Source organism: Equus przewalskii, chromosome 19 (assembly GCF_037783145.1).
Source record: "Equus przewalskii isolate Varuska chromosome 19, EquPr2, whole genome shotgun sequence".
Lineage (NCBI taxonomy): Eukaryota > Metazoa > Chordata > Mammalia > Perissodactyla > Equidae > Equus > Equus przewalskii.
The window spans coordinates 42,747,297-42,763,887 of NC_091849.1; the positions used below are offsets into that span (position 1 = coordinate 42,747,297).

The 16,591-nt window shown below is 57.7% G+C and overlaps 2 protein-coding genes across 52 annotated transcripts in view; one reads left to right on the plus strand and one right to left on the minus strand.

Moving 5' to 3' along the window:
• The window catches only part of TJAP1 (tight junction associated protein 1), a 24,530-nt gene extending 12,162 nt beyond the window's left edge, over positions 1-12,368 (plus strand). For 10 of the 50 annotated variants that reach the window (XM_070584668.1, XM_070584675.1, XM_070584673.1 and 7 more), the window contains 9 exons: positions 4,794-4,892; positions 5,534-5,695; positions 7,335-7,363; positions 8,086-8,247; positions 8,457-8,523; positions 8,770-8,799; positions 9,571-9,678; positions 9,783-9,866; positions 10,572-12,368. In XM_070584668.1, coding sequence (XP_070440769.1) covers positions 5,561-5,695; positions 7,335-7,363; positions 8,086-8,247; positions 8,457-8,523; positions 8,770-8,799; positions 9,571-9,678; positions 9,783-9,866; positions 10,572-11,672 — 1,716 coding nt within the window. In that variant the 5' untranslated portion in view covers positions 4,794-4,892; positions 5,534-5,560 and the 3' untranslated portion in view covers positions 11,673-12,368. The remainder of the gene's footprint in view (positions 1-4,793; positions 4,893-5,533; positions 5,696-7,334; positions 7,364-8,085; positions 8,248-8,456; positions 8,524-8,769; positions 8,800-9,570; positions 9,679-9,782; positions 9,867-10,571) is intronic. The other 40 variants (XM_070584690.1, XM_070584694.1, XM_070584687.1 and 37 more) reach the window with 7 other exon arrangements.
• Positions 12,345-16,206, minus strand: LRRC73 (leucine rich repeat containing 73). Of its 2 annotated transcripts, XM_008515778.2 has the most exons (6): positions 15,369-16,206; positions 14,607-14,767; positions 14,120-14,242; positions 13,643-13,743; positions 13,272-13,494; positions 12,345-13,120 (listed from the first exon to the last, which is right to left on the minus strand). In XM_008515778.2, the coding sequence occupies exons 1-6, from the start codon at positions 15,638-15,640 to the stop codon at positions 13,050-13,052; spliced, it is 951 nt and encodes a 316-aa protein (XP_008514000.1). In that variant the 5' UTR covers positions 15,641-16,206; the 3' UTR covers positions 12,345-13,049. The 2 variants fall into 2 exon arrangements, with proteins under 2 accessions (XP_008514000.1, XP_008514001.1); XM_008515779.2 differs by lacking the exon at positions 14,120-14,242 and having other exon boundaries at positions 15,369-16,192.
• Positions 16,207-16,591: the final 385 nt, after the last annotated feature.

Sequence of the window (16,591 nt, forward strand, 5' to 3'; positions counted from 1 at the left end):
CCTGTTTACATGGCTGGTCCTTGCAGGGTGGTGGTTCATGTTTCTAGGGCCTCAGTTGGAGGCAGAGCCTGGATTTCAGAGGCTTGAGAAGCAGCTGGACTTGTATGGCAGGAGTGTGTCCTGCCCCTAGAGGCGCAGCTTCCTCTAGGCTCACAGAGTTCAGAGACTCTACATCCAGGGCTGATAGCTGAGGACGCTTCCCGCAGGGGAGGCTCTAGGCCCTGCGTGGTCGGATGTTGATGTTAGCAGTTGATTAGGGGCTTTAGGAAGGGTTTATTATTTATTTATATCCTGCTGGGTTCCAAGGGAATTAAGGCAGCATACAACACAGCTGGAATGTTCTGAAAAAGGGCCAGTTTTCCTTTCATTTTGAAAGTGATTGCTAACTTCTGTTTGACTTTCTTGGTGAATTACAAAGAAGAGCTTTAATGATTTTTGTGGTGATGTGTGGGCCCTCCCTGATTCAGAAGATGGGGTTCTTTGACCCCTTAAGGTCCCTCACTTGCTTGATTCAGTGACAGCTGTGAGCAGAAAGGTGTATCAGTAGGTGCGGAATTGATCTGAGCCCAGATAAACTGTTGGGGCCACCGTTTCTTAAAGAGTGTGGGTGATGTGGGGAGCGCTGGGGGGCAGTTGGTCTCTCTAGGGCAGGGCAGCTGACATGGTGTGAGTGGAGTGAGGTAGCAGTGCAGGACCTGGGGAGCTGGAGGAGCCATCCTGTCGGGGAAAGACAGAAGTTTGAAAAACTAAAGAGCCATGCCCATTTTGGATTCGATCCTGTCTCCCACTGCTGGGCCAGTGTTGAAGTGGTGGCCTCTGAGCCCTCAGCAGGGAGAAAGCTGCGTGCTTGGACCTCTCTTCCTCTCCTGCACCTTTCACTTTGCCCTGGACCTTGGGCAGACCCACAGAGAGGATGGCAGAAGGAAGTGAGAGGGTATCCTTGGCTCCTGGGCTTGAACCTTTTGCTGTTGCCTCCTGTGGGTGTTTGCTGGGAGTAGGAATAAGGGTGGTGTTTTGGAGAGAATCAGGATTCTGAAGAGGTTTCTCCTTGTCCTACTCCGTCTTCAGCAGCGATGATTCCTGACCATGGTGGAAGCCCCTGGTCACATACACATACTCTTCGTATCCACAAAAGGGAGCACGTATGAGTCCCAGCTCCTGGTTGAAGAGTGATGCTTGACAAATGTTTTGTTCTTCGATTAAAGGATACTGCTCAGCCAGCTTCTGGCACATTTCTCCTTATATTTGTCTCTGTCTACACTCTCTGCTCAGCTGTTTAGTAAGTTCAGAGTGCAGGTTCGCTGTGCGTGCCGAGTCCCATTTCTAATGAAAGCAGACTTTGTTCTCTGGAGGCAGCTAATCGTGCCCCATGGGCCGTAATCAGGGAGAAGGTATTTAATACGGGGCAGGCGGCAACAGGCGGCCTGCACTGACTGGCAGATTGCAACATGGCAATTAGGAAGTTATCACCCCCTCTCTGCCCCAGCAGATACGGGGTTGAGTGTCTCTTCTGAACTGCTTTTGAGTAAGCGAAGAATGAATACTATGCAGAAGAGGAAGGAGGAGGCGGGGTGGGGTGGGGTGGGGTGGGGTGGGGGCAGTGAGAGGTGAGGAGAGCTGCTTTCTCTTCTCCCCTCACCTCCATGAGATGGGGAGGTTTACTGCTGCTCTGGGTGTCTCCCTCACCAGTGCCTAGAGGTCCAGCCCGAGGAGCCCCAGACCAGACTGAATCAGCCAGGGGTTTTAACCTCAGTCTTCTTCCCAGAGCACAGCTGTTCTTGTAGTACAAACCCAACACAATGTCTGGTAGCCCAACATCCTAAGTCATCTGCCTCCAATTCCTTGAAACTCAGGTAGTTTGAGGTGAGGGGTGGGAGTGGGATTCTTCTCTGTGGATTTCTAGACCTTCCAGAAGACCATTTTCTTGGAGGTGCCCTGGAACCAGCTCAGCATCCAGAGGCCAAAGGCCCCAGAGGCTGCTTGCTTGCTTAGCACGGCCCATGTCCCATTCTGAGTTGTCCAGCTGCTTTATTAGGGGCCTCCTCTTCTCGACATGGGATTGGGAGTCCTCCTTGGGCTGAAACACTCCAGGGCAACCTGGGAACCTTTGGGGGAAGGAATGTGGCCAGTGGAGGCTGCATATGGTAGCTTCCTGGAGGGACTGCTCTGCTGCCTTCCAGCTCACCTTTCACCTTCTCCCAGCTTGTGGGCCTGGTGTCCAGCTCCTTCTTGTTTTGTTCTCCACCTGGCATTGCTCTTACCCCAGATGTGTCCTTCCCTGCAGAGCTTTCAGTCAAGGATAGTGGCCTGCCAGGCCCATTGTGTTCCTGTTCTGTGCTGGAATTGTGGGCCCCTGGGGGCTGGATCTGAGCTGCTTATCGCATCTCAGGAGTTGGAGCTAGGGCCCTGACACACACTGGTATTCTTGGACATGGGGCAGGGAGTAGCATCTACTCTCCTTCATGGACTTGAGTTGGGGATACTGTAGGCTCCCTGGGGGACTGCCTCCCTAGTGGCATTGCCTTCTGTTTCCCCAGTTGGGAGTGATTCCCTTCCTTGTGACTCTGACATGTGTGAAAAGAGTAGACTCTGGCTGGGAGACATAACCACCCCCAGTCACCTCTCAAACATCCCAGAGAGCCTGGGTCTGCATCTCACTACCAGCCACATCCACACTTTCTGCCCTCTCAGCAAGCCAGATTATCTGGCCATGGAAGCCCTGGGAATATGTGCCATGGGGCTGGGGAGTGGGGACTTGAGGTCAAGATGAGGCAGGATGAGCTACAGAATGTGTAACAACTAGAGCTAGGGCTACAGGCATGGAGTGAAGCTGCTCTCTTTGTGGGTAGAATTTACCAGATACCTGAGCACGTCACTGTCCTCTCTGCCTACCCACCACCCATACAAGTGTCCTGGTGCCTAGAGAACGGTGTGTGCATTGGCAGGAACAGGGCTAGGGAAGAAAAGAAGAGGCTGAGTATAGAGGGGGGTACACAAAGGGGTCTGCAGGGAGGAAGGCCTACTCAACTGACTGGGGAGCAAATGGGGAAGGGCTTGGGGGCCTGGTTTCTCCGCAGACAAGTGGAGGAGGCTGAGGCCAGTTCTGGAGCCTGCCCTGGATTTTGAAGAACCTCTTGGTTTCCTGTGCCTCTTATTTCTCTATCTCTGTCCCCTTTTCTAACTCATATATACCACCATTCACCCCTTTTGAGGAGCAGAACCCAGGTATCCAGGCTGGCTTGGGACTTTCTGGACCTCTCTGCCAGGCCATAGGAGCTCCCACCCCCCGGGGCCTTCTGGAAGGGTGGCCCCACAGAACCTGTGGGGATGCCTTGCTTGCTCCCCCACACCCCAGGAATGTGCTGTTCTCTCAGGCCCGCCCGGATTCCTGTGCAGGGAGTCAGCCCGACACAGCATGCTGCTCGTGCCCTGTGGGGACACGTTCTGCCTCACCGTCAGAGGGGCGGAGGTTGGCGGCTCGTGCCTACTGCCACACCCCAGCTCCCTCAGAGCCCCGAGCCGGAGACCAAGCTGCCCGGACAGAGTAGGGCAGCCACTCCTGCTCCCCACCTTCCCTACTCCTCTCCATTCTTCTTGCCTCAGGGCTGTGGGAATGTGACAGGAGTCATGGCCAGGGCATGTCCCAACAGCAAGAACACATGCTTTAGCCTGTAAGGCTTCCCTCAGCCCCCAGCTCTGTTTAGATGGATGGCAGGGGGAAGATTGTTTATGCCCAGAAGGCCACCTAAGGTTACTGCCTCCATTGGTCCCTGTGGCGGCTGCTGCCCCCGTGCTGCAACCTGGCTTATTACAGGTTGGGGTGAAACTTGGAGCCCCAAGAACCTGGAGGGCCTCTCACCGGTCACTCAGACCAGCCACCAGCCACCTTTGTGTAGATGAGAAACAGGCTTATCCAGTGAGGAGGGGACTTACCGACCGCCACACAATGTGTCAGAAGCAGCACTGAGCCTAGAACCCAGGTGTCTCAGCTCCCCTAGTTTTTGGTTTTCTGCACCAGGGTTTCCCAACTTTGGCACTTTCAACATTTTGTGCTGATAATTCTCTGTCAGGAGGGCTGTCCTCCTGTGCATTTTAGGATGTTTAGCAGCATCTCTGGCCTCTCCCCACTAGGAGTCAAGTAGCACCCTCCCCTATCATGACAACCAAAAATGTTCTCACACATTTGCCAGATATCTGGGAAGGGAGCAGGGGCACGGGGGGAGCAGACTCACCCTGGTGGAGAACCATCATTGCTCTAAACTGCTGCCTTTTCAGATTTTCTCTCCTGGACCTACCCTTCCTCATTGCCAAGTCTGTTTACCACCACTGTACATAGTAGTAGTCTTTGGGCTCCTTCTGGAAACATTGCTAGGAGCTTTCTTTCTGGCATCTTTTCTGGTCTCTACTAGGCTTTTTCCTGGTGTTCTCTTCTACAACCCCAGATGTCTTAGTTGTTTCCAGACTCTGAGAGGCCTGGGAGATGAACAGGACAGAAGTGCGGTAGGATAGGGACAGGACAGGACCAGACTATTCCAGAATCGGGCATGTGGTAAGCTGAGACCATGAACCCAGACACAAACACACATGCGACAGTGCTTTCATGGAGAAAGGCAAGAGCGCAGTGCTTCCAGTCCTCTCCCCTCCACCACTTTCCCCTCAGACCCCTGTTCCCAGGTTTTCTTGCCTGGCTCCCTGGGGGCCTTCCAGATCCCGGACTGGGTAGACCAGCCTGTGGCACTGACAGACAGGCGGCTGACACCTGGTTTCCACTTTCTTCCCTTCTCCGGTTTCAGGAGCTGTTGGCTAGAGGAAGTTGAAGGGGCTGTGGGATGCGGAGAGCCCAGGGCTAACTCCAGGACAGCGGAACAGAGAGAGCTGCCGACAAACAGACGGTATGTCCTTGTGAGGCCTGCACCCCCTACTTGGCTCTCTTCTGGGGAGGCTGGCACGTGGTGGGGGCTGGTGAAGAGAGTGGTGGAGGCCAGAGAGGCTTGGCTTTCAGGTCTCTCGAGCTTGGAGACCCCCACTGAGGAGCCTCGTTGGGTGAACAACATTCTCAAACCCTTACTTTCTGGTTATGATTTTTTTTTTAAAGCCAACATTTACTGAACATTTCCTAGGTGCCAGGTGCTGTTTTGATTGCTTTACATAATCTTCACAACAACCCCATGAAATCGGTAGTGTTTTCATCCCCGGTTTAGAGTTGAGGAAACTGATGCAGAGAGCAGGTTTTCCCTCAGAGGCCTTCTAAGCCCACAAGGGCGAGTGGTGGGCTGCTCTTTAGACTCTCCATCCCTCTCCTAGAGCTCAGTCCACTCTTCCTGGTGCCCAGGCCCCCCTCCGGCACTCCCCTTACCCATGGGCACTGACACACTGGAGTCCAGCCCTTCTAATGACCCCAGCAGTGGCCCAGGCCTGCCTGCCTGTCTGGTGGCTCCTATCTGTGTCCCTTTTCCCATCCTTTTTTCCCTCAGTCCAAAGGCCTCTTGCCCACATCTTTAAGCCACCTCCTTCCTTGCTTCCTTCCCCTCAGCAGGTCAAGGAGCCCTCACCTCCCAGAATGACCAGTGCGGCTCCTGTTAAGAAACCCTACCGTAAGGCACCACCCGAGCATCGGGAGTTGCGGCTGGAAGTTCCTGGATTGCGGCTTGAGCAGGAGGTCAGCAAGACTGGTACCCTGCCCTGGCTGGCAGAGGTGGGCCCCTGAGGCTGGGTGTCTCACTGTCTTGTCCTACCTAAGGGGACTTCTGGTCCCCTGAGTTGGGGTGAGGGTATGGTGTTGCTGATACAGGCCTGGAGCCTGCTAGCTGCAGCAGTGCTGCTGGGGGCAGTGTAGGCTTCTAGAGGACGGCTGTGAGTATGTGTCCACGGGTCAGGGAGCCCCTGTGGGTCATTTTGTAGCTCGGCAGAAATGATCCTGCACAGTATTGTTCTTTCTGCGAGAGGCAGCCCACCAGACTGAGGGGTCTCAACCTGCTGGAGGCTGGGACTCTGGCCCTCTGCTAGTAGACGAGAGCCTCTCACCCTGCTGCCCCTTTCCGGGCTGTTGGGAGGTGGTGCTCCAGCCCTTCCTACCACAGTGGCTGTTCTTCACTGGCCTGGAAGTCCGGCCCTTCCTCCCGCTTTGCTTTGTTTGGCTAATGTTCGTTAAATACGTGCTCCCTGCTAGGAACTGCATTAGGTTCTTAGGACGCCTTCAGTCAACTGCAAAACATCCTCCAAATCCGTGATCCTCCCTCATTAAGTTTACCAACAGGAGAAAACGAGTGTTGTGGTTTGTGCACCTTACTACCGTGTTTCTACCCTGTTGCAGTGGATAGAGTACGCTGACAGAACTTGAGGGACAGTCAACACATGCTGAGCATCTGGCACCCCATGGCCCACTTTGATCAGATTCAGGGCAGAAATGCCATGACTTGCCCATTTCAGTTCAGGGAACATGAAATAAAAAGGCCAAGTATTGTGGTACTTGCCACCCATAGGCATTCCCCTGGTTTTGTAGGTGAGGACGCTAAGCCTCAGTGAGGTTAATAAACCGTAATCAGTGTGTGGTAGAATCGGATCAAATCAGGTGTCAGTGGCTCCAGAGTCCATGGTCTGGGCCACCTCCCTCATTTGCCTGCCCATGCCTGGCATTTTGAAGCAGTCAACTCCATTTGGAGTGGGCCCCTTGATATTTCCCTTTTGCTGTAGCACTTGCCCGCTCTGCTTTCTGGTTGGCTGAGCTCTGGCTCTTGGGCCATGACCAGCCTGGGGGCTTGGGAGGACGGGGGAGAAGGTTAAAAGCAAGACAAGACGCTTCACTCTCGGTCAGTTATAGCCCAGAGGCTCTCCTTCCCCCATGCACTTGTTCCTCTCGGGCCTCAATAAAGGCCTGCTGCTGCCCGTCTTCCCTCCAGCTCTGTCAAAGCTCAGAAGCCTCCTATAGCTCACCTGACTTCTTCACTTCCCAGGAAGGTCTCTGCCATGCCTGCAGGGCCCACTAGGAGCACAGTGAACAGCTGAGAGGTTCTTTATCCCTGGGAGAGGTAGCATGGGTACCAGGATTCATTTGCACCTGGCTCTAGGATTAAGAGAGGGGTTGGAGCTGGTGTGGGTAAGGGTGATGGTTAGAAGGGGTTCTTGAATCTTCTTGTTGGCGTGGGAGAGAATAATCTAGGCTTGTCTGGGTGTTACTGGATTGCCTCCATCTCTGCAGGGCCTTGTAGCCCAGTCTGCTGTGAGAGTCTTTGGGCTTCAGAGATGGCCATTTCCAGGGCTCTTTGGAGGGTGGGCTAAGCAGAAGGTCAGCTGGCCCAGAGCTGAGCCTCAAGCTTCTGTTCTTTTGTGCCCAGGAGCCCCTGACTGATGCGGAGAGGATGAAGTGAGTATCTGCTGCCTGAGAGCCTGCCCTGCCTCAACTCTGTCCCTCTTAGCTCCAGGCGAGGCTCTTGGTACAATTGGGCTTTTCTTTGGATTAGGTAGAGGTAAAGGTGGGGGTGGAGTGTTTTAGGGACTCTGGGAGGAGGCTGGATGTCATGGATATTCCTTCTGGAGAGCAGTTTTATTCCATGGGCTCCAGGAGAACGTGGAATCAAGGAGGGGCTGGCTCTGAGGGCCTGCTCTTGCCAGAGAGCCCTTGCCCAGCTCCTGGCCCTCCTGTGCCAGCTGCCTCCCTGCAGCCCTTGCTGTCAGCCATGTGAGGCCTCTGGAGAGGAGGGCAGTGCTGGGCTGGATTTCCAAGAGATTAATAATGGAGCAGCCTGATTGTGCAGTGAGGAAACTGGAGCTGGGGGGCTTGGTGGCCTGCTGGCTTGGGCTGTAACCAGAGACAGACTTGGAACTGTTCCCCGCCCCCCAATTCTGTCTTCTCATTCTTCTCCAGTGAGTGGGTGTTAGATTGCCCTCTGTCTCCCCCCATCCTCCAAGCCAGGTCATGTTCTCGGGACCAGCAGGCCTGTGGAATATGCTTCCCCAAGACTCAGACTGAGTCTCAAGGCTTGTCCTCAGGTCATCCCTACTCCTTCCTTCCTGAGACCAGCCTGGGGCTCCAGGGCTGGCCCCTATCTCTGATGCCCCTCTTCCCTTAACCCCTTACCCTGCTAGGCTGTTGCAGCAGGAGAATGAGGAGCTTCGCCGGCGCCTGGCCTCAGCCACCAGGCGCACTGAGGCCCTGGAGCGTGAGCTGGAAATCGGGCAGGACTGCCTGGAGCTGGAGCTGGGCCAGAGCCGCGAGGAACTGGACAAGTTTAAGGACAAGTTCCGCAGGTGTGGGCACAAGGTGCCCAGACACACATGCACACATCTCCCCTTCATATGAGGTTGACTGGAAGAGGCCTCAGAGATCATCTGATTCTCTTGAGAAAACTGAAGTTATGGGAGGAGAATGACTTGCCCCATCCCATATCAAGGAGGGGCTGAGCAGGGTCTAAAGAACAGGATCTTGACCCAGGGCTCTGCCTTTTATTCCTCTACAGGCTGCAGAACAGCTACACGGCTTCCCAGAGGACCAACCAGGAGCTGGAGGACAAGCTGCACACGCTGGTAACCTGTCCAGGAGGGCAGTTTGGCTGGCACTATGCTCACAGCATAGCTGGGGGCTAGGACTTGCCAGGGAATGCCATTCCGCCCTGCGTCTTGGGGAGGGGGGCAAGGTGGGGGGCGTGCAGTGGTGGGGAGGGGACCGCAGTGTGCTGTGCAAGTCAGGACTGTCCTAATGCTCACACTGTTTCTCTTCTCTCCTCATCTTCCCCTCATGCTGCCGCCGTTGCTGCCGCGCTCTCCTCTCAGGCCTCTCTTAGCCACAGCTGGATTTTTGCAGTTGCGTCTGAGTTTGTGTGTTTCCTCCCTTGCCCTGGCCTCCTCCTCAGCTGAGATCTGGGATTGCTGGGCCCTGGCTCTTTCCTCTGCCCACTCCTTGCCTCTTCCTATGTGAGGCCCATTCAGTAGTCAGGGCCTCCCTCCTGGAGGACAGCTGGGGAGCCTGCTCTTGGCTCCAGCAGAAGTACTGATTGATGTCACCAGTGAACACTCACAGCTTCTCAGCTGCAGTGGCAGCAGACCAAGCCATTTCGGGGAGGGAGGCTGTAGGTCCAGTCCATGAGCTGAAGGTCAGAAGGCTGCTTTTGAGCTTCCAGCTCTCTCCCTGCTCAACTAGATAATCTCACAGGCGCCCCCAGCTGCCACCCAGCCCCACTCCCTCCTCCCTCCCCTAGCCTGATCCTGGAAACAGCTACACACATAGGCTTCAGCCCCTGGGTTTGCACAATTGTTGCCTCTCAGGTCCCAGCTGCCTTGCCTAGGGCGTAGAGCCCCTCCAGTTCCCTCAAGGGATGGGCAGCTCTTATACTGCCTCTGTCCTGGGTCCTGGTGGCAGCAATTTATGCTTAGAAAGCCCCCATTCCACAGCCAGCCCAGAGAACAGGAGAGGTGTCTGGTCTCCTTCTGTCTGTCCATCGTCTGTCTCTACTCCGTCCGCCTTGGCTGCCCTAGCACCTGTGGCTTCCTGTGTCTCTGGGCTGGAGGAAGAGGTGGAAGGGGAGGAAGGGCTGGCTGGTGTGGGCTGGGTTCACCACAAGTCTTGTGTCTCAGATCAAGAAGGCTGAGATGGATAGGAAGACACTGGATTGGGAGATCGTGGAGCTGACCAACAAGCTGCTGGATGCCAAGAACACCATCAACAAGCTGGAGGAGCTCAATGTATGTGTCCGTCAGGAGCCTTCCTTGCCTGTGGCTGGCTTTGTCCTGGCCCAGCCCTGCTCCCCTGGGTAGCGCCGGGCTCTGACCCACATCTGTATCTGCAGGAGCGGTACCGGCTGGATTGCAACCTGGCTGTGCAGCTCCTCAAGTGCAACAAGTCTCACTTCCGTAACCACAAATTCGCCGATGTGAGTAGAACACCCTCCCTGTCATCACGCCAGCCTTTATACACTCCTCTCACTCTAGTTTCTGCGCCTCTCCCTCCCTGTGGCCTGGCCTCCATGTCTCCTCTCAGGCCAGTCACCTGCCACTCGTTGGTATCCTGTGTGCTGTCAGGGGCCCATCACTGGGGCTGGGGGCTGGCCCTGTTGGTAGTTCTGGAACAGGGACAGGGAGAGAGGGACTCAACTCCAGGACCTTATGCAGGAAGGAGGGGGTGGCCAGGGCTATCAGCCAAAAGAGTATTGAGAGAGGATTAGGCCCAAATGACTCCCTAACCCCAAGGGGCAAACTCTGGACCCAGAGCCTCAGGCTCCAGGTTGACGGGGCCTTCGGAAGGAGGGAACGTATTCTTAAGGCTGCTGGTCACTACACATTCTTAAACTTCTGTCTGGTTTGGGCAGAAGCCACTGCTGAGATGGGGAGACAGAAGTTTGAGAGCATGTGGGCCTTAGCACTAGTTCTGGGTTCAGATCCTGGCTGTGTTCATCAAAAGCTTCAAGTTATTTTACCTCTACTGAGCGTCAGTTTATCTCTGCGAGAGCGGGAGAGAGCAAAGGGCTGAGCACACAGTGGTTCTTGTATGTGGTAGCCGGTATTATTGTCCTGAGTCAAGCTATTTTAGGCTGGGATCATTCATGTCTCTCTTCCCTTCTCCTGCTCCTTTACCCCAGCTGCCCTGTGAGCTACAGGACATGGTTCGGAAACATCTGCACAGTGGTCAAGAGGCTGCCAGCCTGGAACCTGCCCCCAGCCTGGCACCAGGGGCTGTGGTACCCACCTCGATCATTGCCCGGGTGTTGGAGAAGCCAGAGTCGCTATTGCTCAATTCAGCCCAGTCAGGCAGTGCTGGGCACCCCTTGGCTGAGGATGTCTTTGTGCATGTGGACATGAGTGGGGGTGCCCCGGGTGACCCAGCCAGTCCCCCAGCCCCTGGCAGCCCCACCCCCCAACCCAATGGGGAGTGCCACTCTCTGGGCACTGCTGGGGGCTCCCCAGAAGAGGAGCTGCCTCTGCCAGCCTTTGAGAAGCTGAGCCCCTACCCCACCCCATGTCCACCACACCCGCTGTATCCTGGCCGCAAGGTAATAGAGTTCTCTGAGGATAAGGTGCGAATTCCCCGCAACAGCCCCCTGCCCAACTGCACTTACGCTACGCGCCAGGCCATTTCCTTGAGCCTGGTGGAGGAGGGGAGTGAGCGGGCCCGCCCCAGCCCAGTGCCCAGCAGCCCTGCCTCAGCCCGGGCCTCACCCCACCACCAGCCCAGACCCACCCCCTCAACCCACAGTGCCCCAGCCAGCTCTGCCAGCTCTGAGGAGGACCTGCTGGCCAGCTGGCAGCGGGCATTTGTGGACCGTGCTCCACCCCCGGCCGCTGTGGCCCAACGCACTGCCTTTGGACGTGATGCACTCCCTGAGCTGCAGCGCCATTTTGCTCTTAGCCCTGCTGACAGAGATGAGGAGGTTCAGGCACCTTCTCCCCCACCCAGTGAGAGTAGGCTTTTGCTGCCTCCAGAACCTGACTCTGGCCTTCCCAGAGAGGAAGAGGAAGAACAGCTGAACCTGCCAGTCAGCCCCGAGGAAGAGCGCCAGAGCCTGCTGCCCAGTGGTAGTGGCACAGAGGAGGGGCCAGGCACTTCCCACACTGAGGTTAGGACCTGGGCACTCCCTAGCTCCAGCCGCCCCCAGCGCAGCCCCAAGAGGATGGGGGTGCACCACCTGCACCGTAAGGACAGCCTGACCCAGGCCCAGGAGCAGGGCAACCTGCTCAACTAGGGCCCTTGCTTGCCTTCCTGCCACTGCTGCACTGGGACTGCAAGGAGGCTCATACCCTTGCAGCTCAGGGTCCCCGCCCAGCCGAGCCCTTGGACTTCCCTCCCTCCAGGCCTGCACAGCTCTGCTCCCTGTGTGGGTAGGGTCAGGTGGTGGCCACACCAGGCCTTTCAGCTGCGTTGACTGTGAATGGCACCGGCTTGCCTCATGGTTTTTCCCCTTCTTCTTGGAATATTTATTCTCCAAAGGTAACATGCAGCTGGGGCTCAAGACCTTTCTTCCAATCAGCCCAGCCCAGGTTGGGCTGTTCTGGGGAGCTGAGGGGTTTATTCCATCAGTGTTCATCCTCCATCCCCCTTTCATATCCATGAGTTTTGTTTGGTTATTTTTTTGGGGGGTGGGGGGTGTTGTTGGGATTATTAACCTCTAATTTCTATTTTCCACCTGTTTCTCTCTCCCCCCAAACCCCCTGCAGGGGTGTTGCCTCCAAGAGGCCTGGATGAGGGAGAGGGCTGACTCAGGGCTCTGTTTCCTTCCTCCCTCTGGAAGGGAGTAGAGGGTGGGATTCAGGGGCTTCAAGCTGAGCTCTATGTGAGGCCTGGCCCCCTCCCCACCTTGGCTCTAGACTGTTACTCCCAGCTTTGGGAAATTTTCACATCGATGACTATTTTAAAATTAATTAAAACTATTTTACTGGTATGGCTTAATTTGTCTATTAATGACCTTCCTTCTGCCAGTTTTCTCCCCATTCTTGAGTATTCTCAGTGCTTGTGATGTCCTAGTCTTTGCTAGTGATTCTCCCTTGCCACACTCTGCCAGGGTCTTCCCTGGGCATGGAGCATCCGGCAGTGGGAGAGGGTACACCTCAAGTAACTTTGGCCGGGACCAAGTCTCTCCTCGAGGTAGAGTGCAGTCCAGCCCAGCTCTTGAGGTGGGGTGTTTACCTTAGTTATGATGCTTATCGTGGGGCCTGTGTGAGGTGTCATCCCAGAACCCCAGGTCAAGACCTGTCTGGGACACTTGGGGCCAGAGGACACTGCCTGGAGCTTGGGCTGTGAGGTGGCACTGCCCCCTAGTGGTGCCTAGTGGTAATTCCAGTTCCTCCCCTACTGCTGAGCCCCAGTGACCACAGCCACACGCCAGGTTGTAGAGTTCATAAAATCTCTTCCGAGCCAGCGGGCTGCAGCCAGAGCTGCCAACAAGTGCAGAGGTATTGCCTTGGGTTCAACTGCCTCCAAGGCTGTTGCTCTGTCACAGTTTCCAGAGCCTCCCACCACACTGCCAGGAGCTGCCAGAGCCCCAGGGCCTGACCCTGACACCTGGGTCAAGGTGCTGGGGACACAGACAAATGTAGTGATGCACAGAAGCCCAAGTGGAGAGTCACATCTCGGTCTCAGCCAACAGACTGTCCCCTAGTCCTGACGTCATTAGCACCATCTGAGAGCTGGGATCTGTGGAAGGGCAAAGGGGTGTTCAGACCACAATTTCTTCCTCCACTGGGGACCACAAATAGGTGAGAGGTGGCCTAGGTTTCCCACACCCACTCTCATTGGTCCCAAGCCTCTTCCAGACCTGGCTCTGATCAACCCTCAGGGCTCTTACCACTGGGGCACATCCAGGAGCTGCTGCCCCTCTGGTGGACAGCAGACTCCTGCCCTCTCTCTCGTTCCTGGGTGTTGCCAGCCCCTCCTGCCGTCTCCTCCTCCTCCTCCCCCTCAGAGAGGAGGTCACAGATCTGCTGCTGCAGCTCTGGGCTGATGCTGTTCTCAGCCAGCACCAGGCTCCGCAAAGCCGTGGGGTAATTTTCTACCATGTCCAGCAGGGTCTGAGGTGGGGCAGAGAATGAAAAAGGATGAACACAGTTAAGGCAGCGCCTCGGGCTCCAACCTGCCACCCCTTCCGAATGTCCACAGATGCACCAGCTAACCTCCACCCCAACCCCCGGCCCATCCCCAAACATGAGGACTTCTCACCTGAGCTGACTGGTTGGTGAGCCCTGTGCCCTCCAAGTCTAGGACCTCTAAGGTGCGGCTGGAGGCCACAGCTACAGCCAGCATCCCTGCCACATGGTCACCTGGAGAGAGCACACACTCAACTGCATTTGTGCACAAGCATGCTAACCCTTTCTCCACACGGTCTCCCCATTGCCCTAACAACCTTAGATCCTACCCCCAGGCCAGGAAATATTGACAATTGGTAGATGGCCAGGAGGGGAGCGTTGTGATTGGTGAGTGAATGGATGAAGCAAGCCAGGCCCAGGGATGGTGAGGGATGCTTTGATCTACTTGTTGGTCATCTGGTTCTCCACACAGGTGGCTCCTCTACTACCTCCCAGACCCCCTTCCCTTCTTTCCTTCCCCAGTGTGGGGGTTACCATGGCAACTGATGGCCCCAGGTTCTTGGATGGGGGTGGGGTGGTGAGAATTGAAAGGGGCTTTCTTGAGCCTCACCCAGGGGGTTGTAGTCCAGATTGAGGACGCGGACCTGGGAGCTGTGGGCCACGGCAATGGCGAGGCGGCTCCAGCCCTTAGGGGTGATGCCAGGGTTGGCACTCAGCGTTAACTCCTTCAAGCCTGGGCAGCATCGTAGCAAGAAGCCAGGATGGAGGTCAGGCCCTCCTCAAGCCCCTCCCCCATCCCGGGTCTCTGGGGTGTCCCTAGTGGCTGGGAGCCACCCCACCCCTACCACAGAGTTCCAGGGCCATTAGAGACCCAAGCCTTCCCTGCACTGCAACCCCCCACGCCGTCCCCCCCCCCCCAATTCCCCCAGCCTGGATTCCTGTCTCCATCCTGCTCAGCCCCCCAATCCTTCTCCTTCCTGAGAGGATTTTCTCCCATTTGGGCAAAGCCCTCAGCTCCGGGCCGCACCCCTTACCCTGTGCACTTAGCTTTTCATCAAGGCCATACCAGTTCATGCCCTCAGCAGGGCCTTGCTCACCAGATTTGGCCCCATCTGGGGGGAGGAGGCCACAGATGAGGTTGATGGCTTCGTCACCCAGCATGCAGTCCCCCAAGTCCAGAGCCACGAGGGCAGGGTGGAGGGCCAGGGCGGGGTTCAGCAAGGCCAGCCCGGCATCTGTCAGGGGGCTCCCATGCAGGCTGGGGGTGAGACAGAGAGCAGAGGTTACTGCGGTGGTCAGTCCTATCTGTAGGCAGAAGGGGCACTTCCCTTATGTGAGCCCCAGAGGTAAAGAGGGCACTCAGTCACACCACTTGGGATGCCTTGGGGAGGGAGAAAGAAAATTCTAGATTCTAAAGGAATACAGGTAGGAGAGGAATTCTGTTTCTTTTCTGGGGCAGGGACTGGGATCCAGGACAGAGCACAGAGAAGGGGTGTGTAGGTGGCGACGGAGCTTCTTCAGTGGGCAGAATGTAGGGGTCGTGGTCTAGTCCTCAGGGGAGAGTTCCCTTTTGGGAACTGAGGAGCTGCTCCCGAGAAGTCAGGAGGGCGATTAGGTGGAGAGGTGCACGTGCCCTGCTAGGAGCAGGTGGGTAAACCCTCCATTGGGGTGGGGCTGCGTGTGCACAGTCCGCAGATAAGGCATGTGTTTGGAGGGTGTTGTGGAGGCCCAGGCAGAGGGATGAGGTGTGTGTATACGGGGTGAGAAGGTAGGTTGGTGGAAAGACAGGTACAGGAAGGTGTGTGGAGGAATGGGAGGGGTGCAGAGCCCGGGACCCCCTTGCGAGGGAGCACACTCACAAGAGGGACTGGATGGAGCGGTTGGTCCGCAGCGCCTCCGCCAGCTGCTTGATGCGGCTGGGGCTGGACACGACGCCCAGGTTAAGGTTGAGCTGTGCCAGCGACGTGGCCCCGGCCAGGGCCCGGCAGATGCGGCCGAAGTCGCGGTCGCAAAGGCGGCAGCCGCGCAGCGAGAGCAGGCGCACGGCGTTGTCGCGCAGGCCGCGGCAGATGTCCCGCACCTCGGCGCCTGACAGCGGCTCCCCCGAAATCTGGATGGAGCTGGGCAGCATCGTTCCCACGGCTGGAACTCCGGGGCCGGGGGTGGGGCCTGGGCCGCGGCCGAGGTTGGCGGGGCCGCGGGCGGGGTCGGGGCTGAGGTCGGGGCCCGGGCTGGGGGCGCGGACGAAGCGGGGGCAGCGGCGGCGGCAGAGGCGCAGGCGGCGGCGGTAGGGGCGGCGGCTGCAGCGGCGAGGAGCGCGGGGTCCCGGGCCGGAGCCGGCCGGGGTTGCGGAGGCGCGGAGGTCGCCGGCAGGGCTGAGACCTCGCGGCGCTGCGGCCGGGGCGGACCGTGCGGTCCGTGTCTGGGCGGCGGGCCGGGATGCGCGATCCGGAGCCGGACGGGCGCTGCCCGCGCTTGTCCTGGGCCCTCCCGGTGGCGGCGGCGGCGGCTCAGGGGCCTCGGCTTAGGACGCGCGGGGCCAGTCTCCGCTCGGAGGCCGCATCCCCCTCCCCTCCTCCAGCCCGGCTCCCCCTACCGCCCCGCGGGGAGAGCCCGGAGCGGGCAGGCGGGCACCCGGCAGGCGGGCAGCGGGCGGCGGGCGGCAGCTTCGGTTTCGGCTCCTGCACCGGAGCGGGCGGCGGGTTCCCATGGCAACCGCCGCGTCACCGCCGCTCGCCCCGCCCCCTGCCCGGCCTCGGCCACGCGCGTCCACGAGGTTTGCGCACACCGGGTGGTTCCGGAGCGGTGTGCACGCTCCTCCCCCGGGTGTGGGCCTACAGCAGGTAGCGTGTAGGGAGCGGTGTTGAGGCCCGGAACGGGCAGCGGGGTGGGGACGCAAGAGTGGAGGCGCGGCGCATGCGGATGGCGTTGGAGACTGTGACCCACCGGACTTTTTTGCCCATTCTCCCGTCGTTCCCCATTCCGACGTCCAGATCCTCGGTGCCTTCGCCTGAGCCCCGGACACGCCCTCGCGTCCCGTTTGAAAGTCCCCAGGGCCCTTTCCGGCGCGCCCCGCCCCACC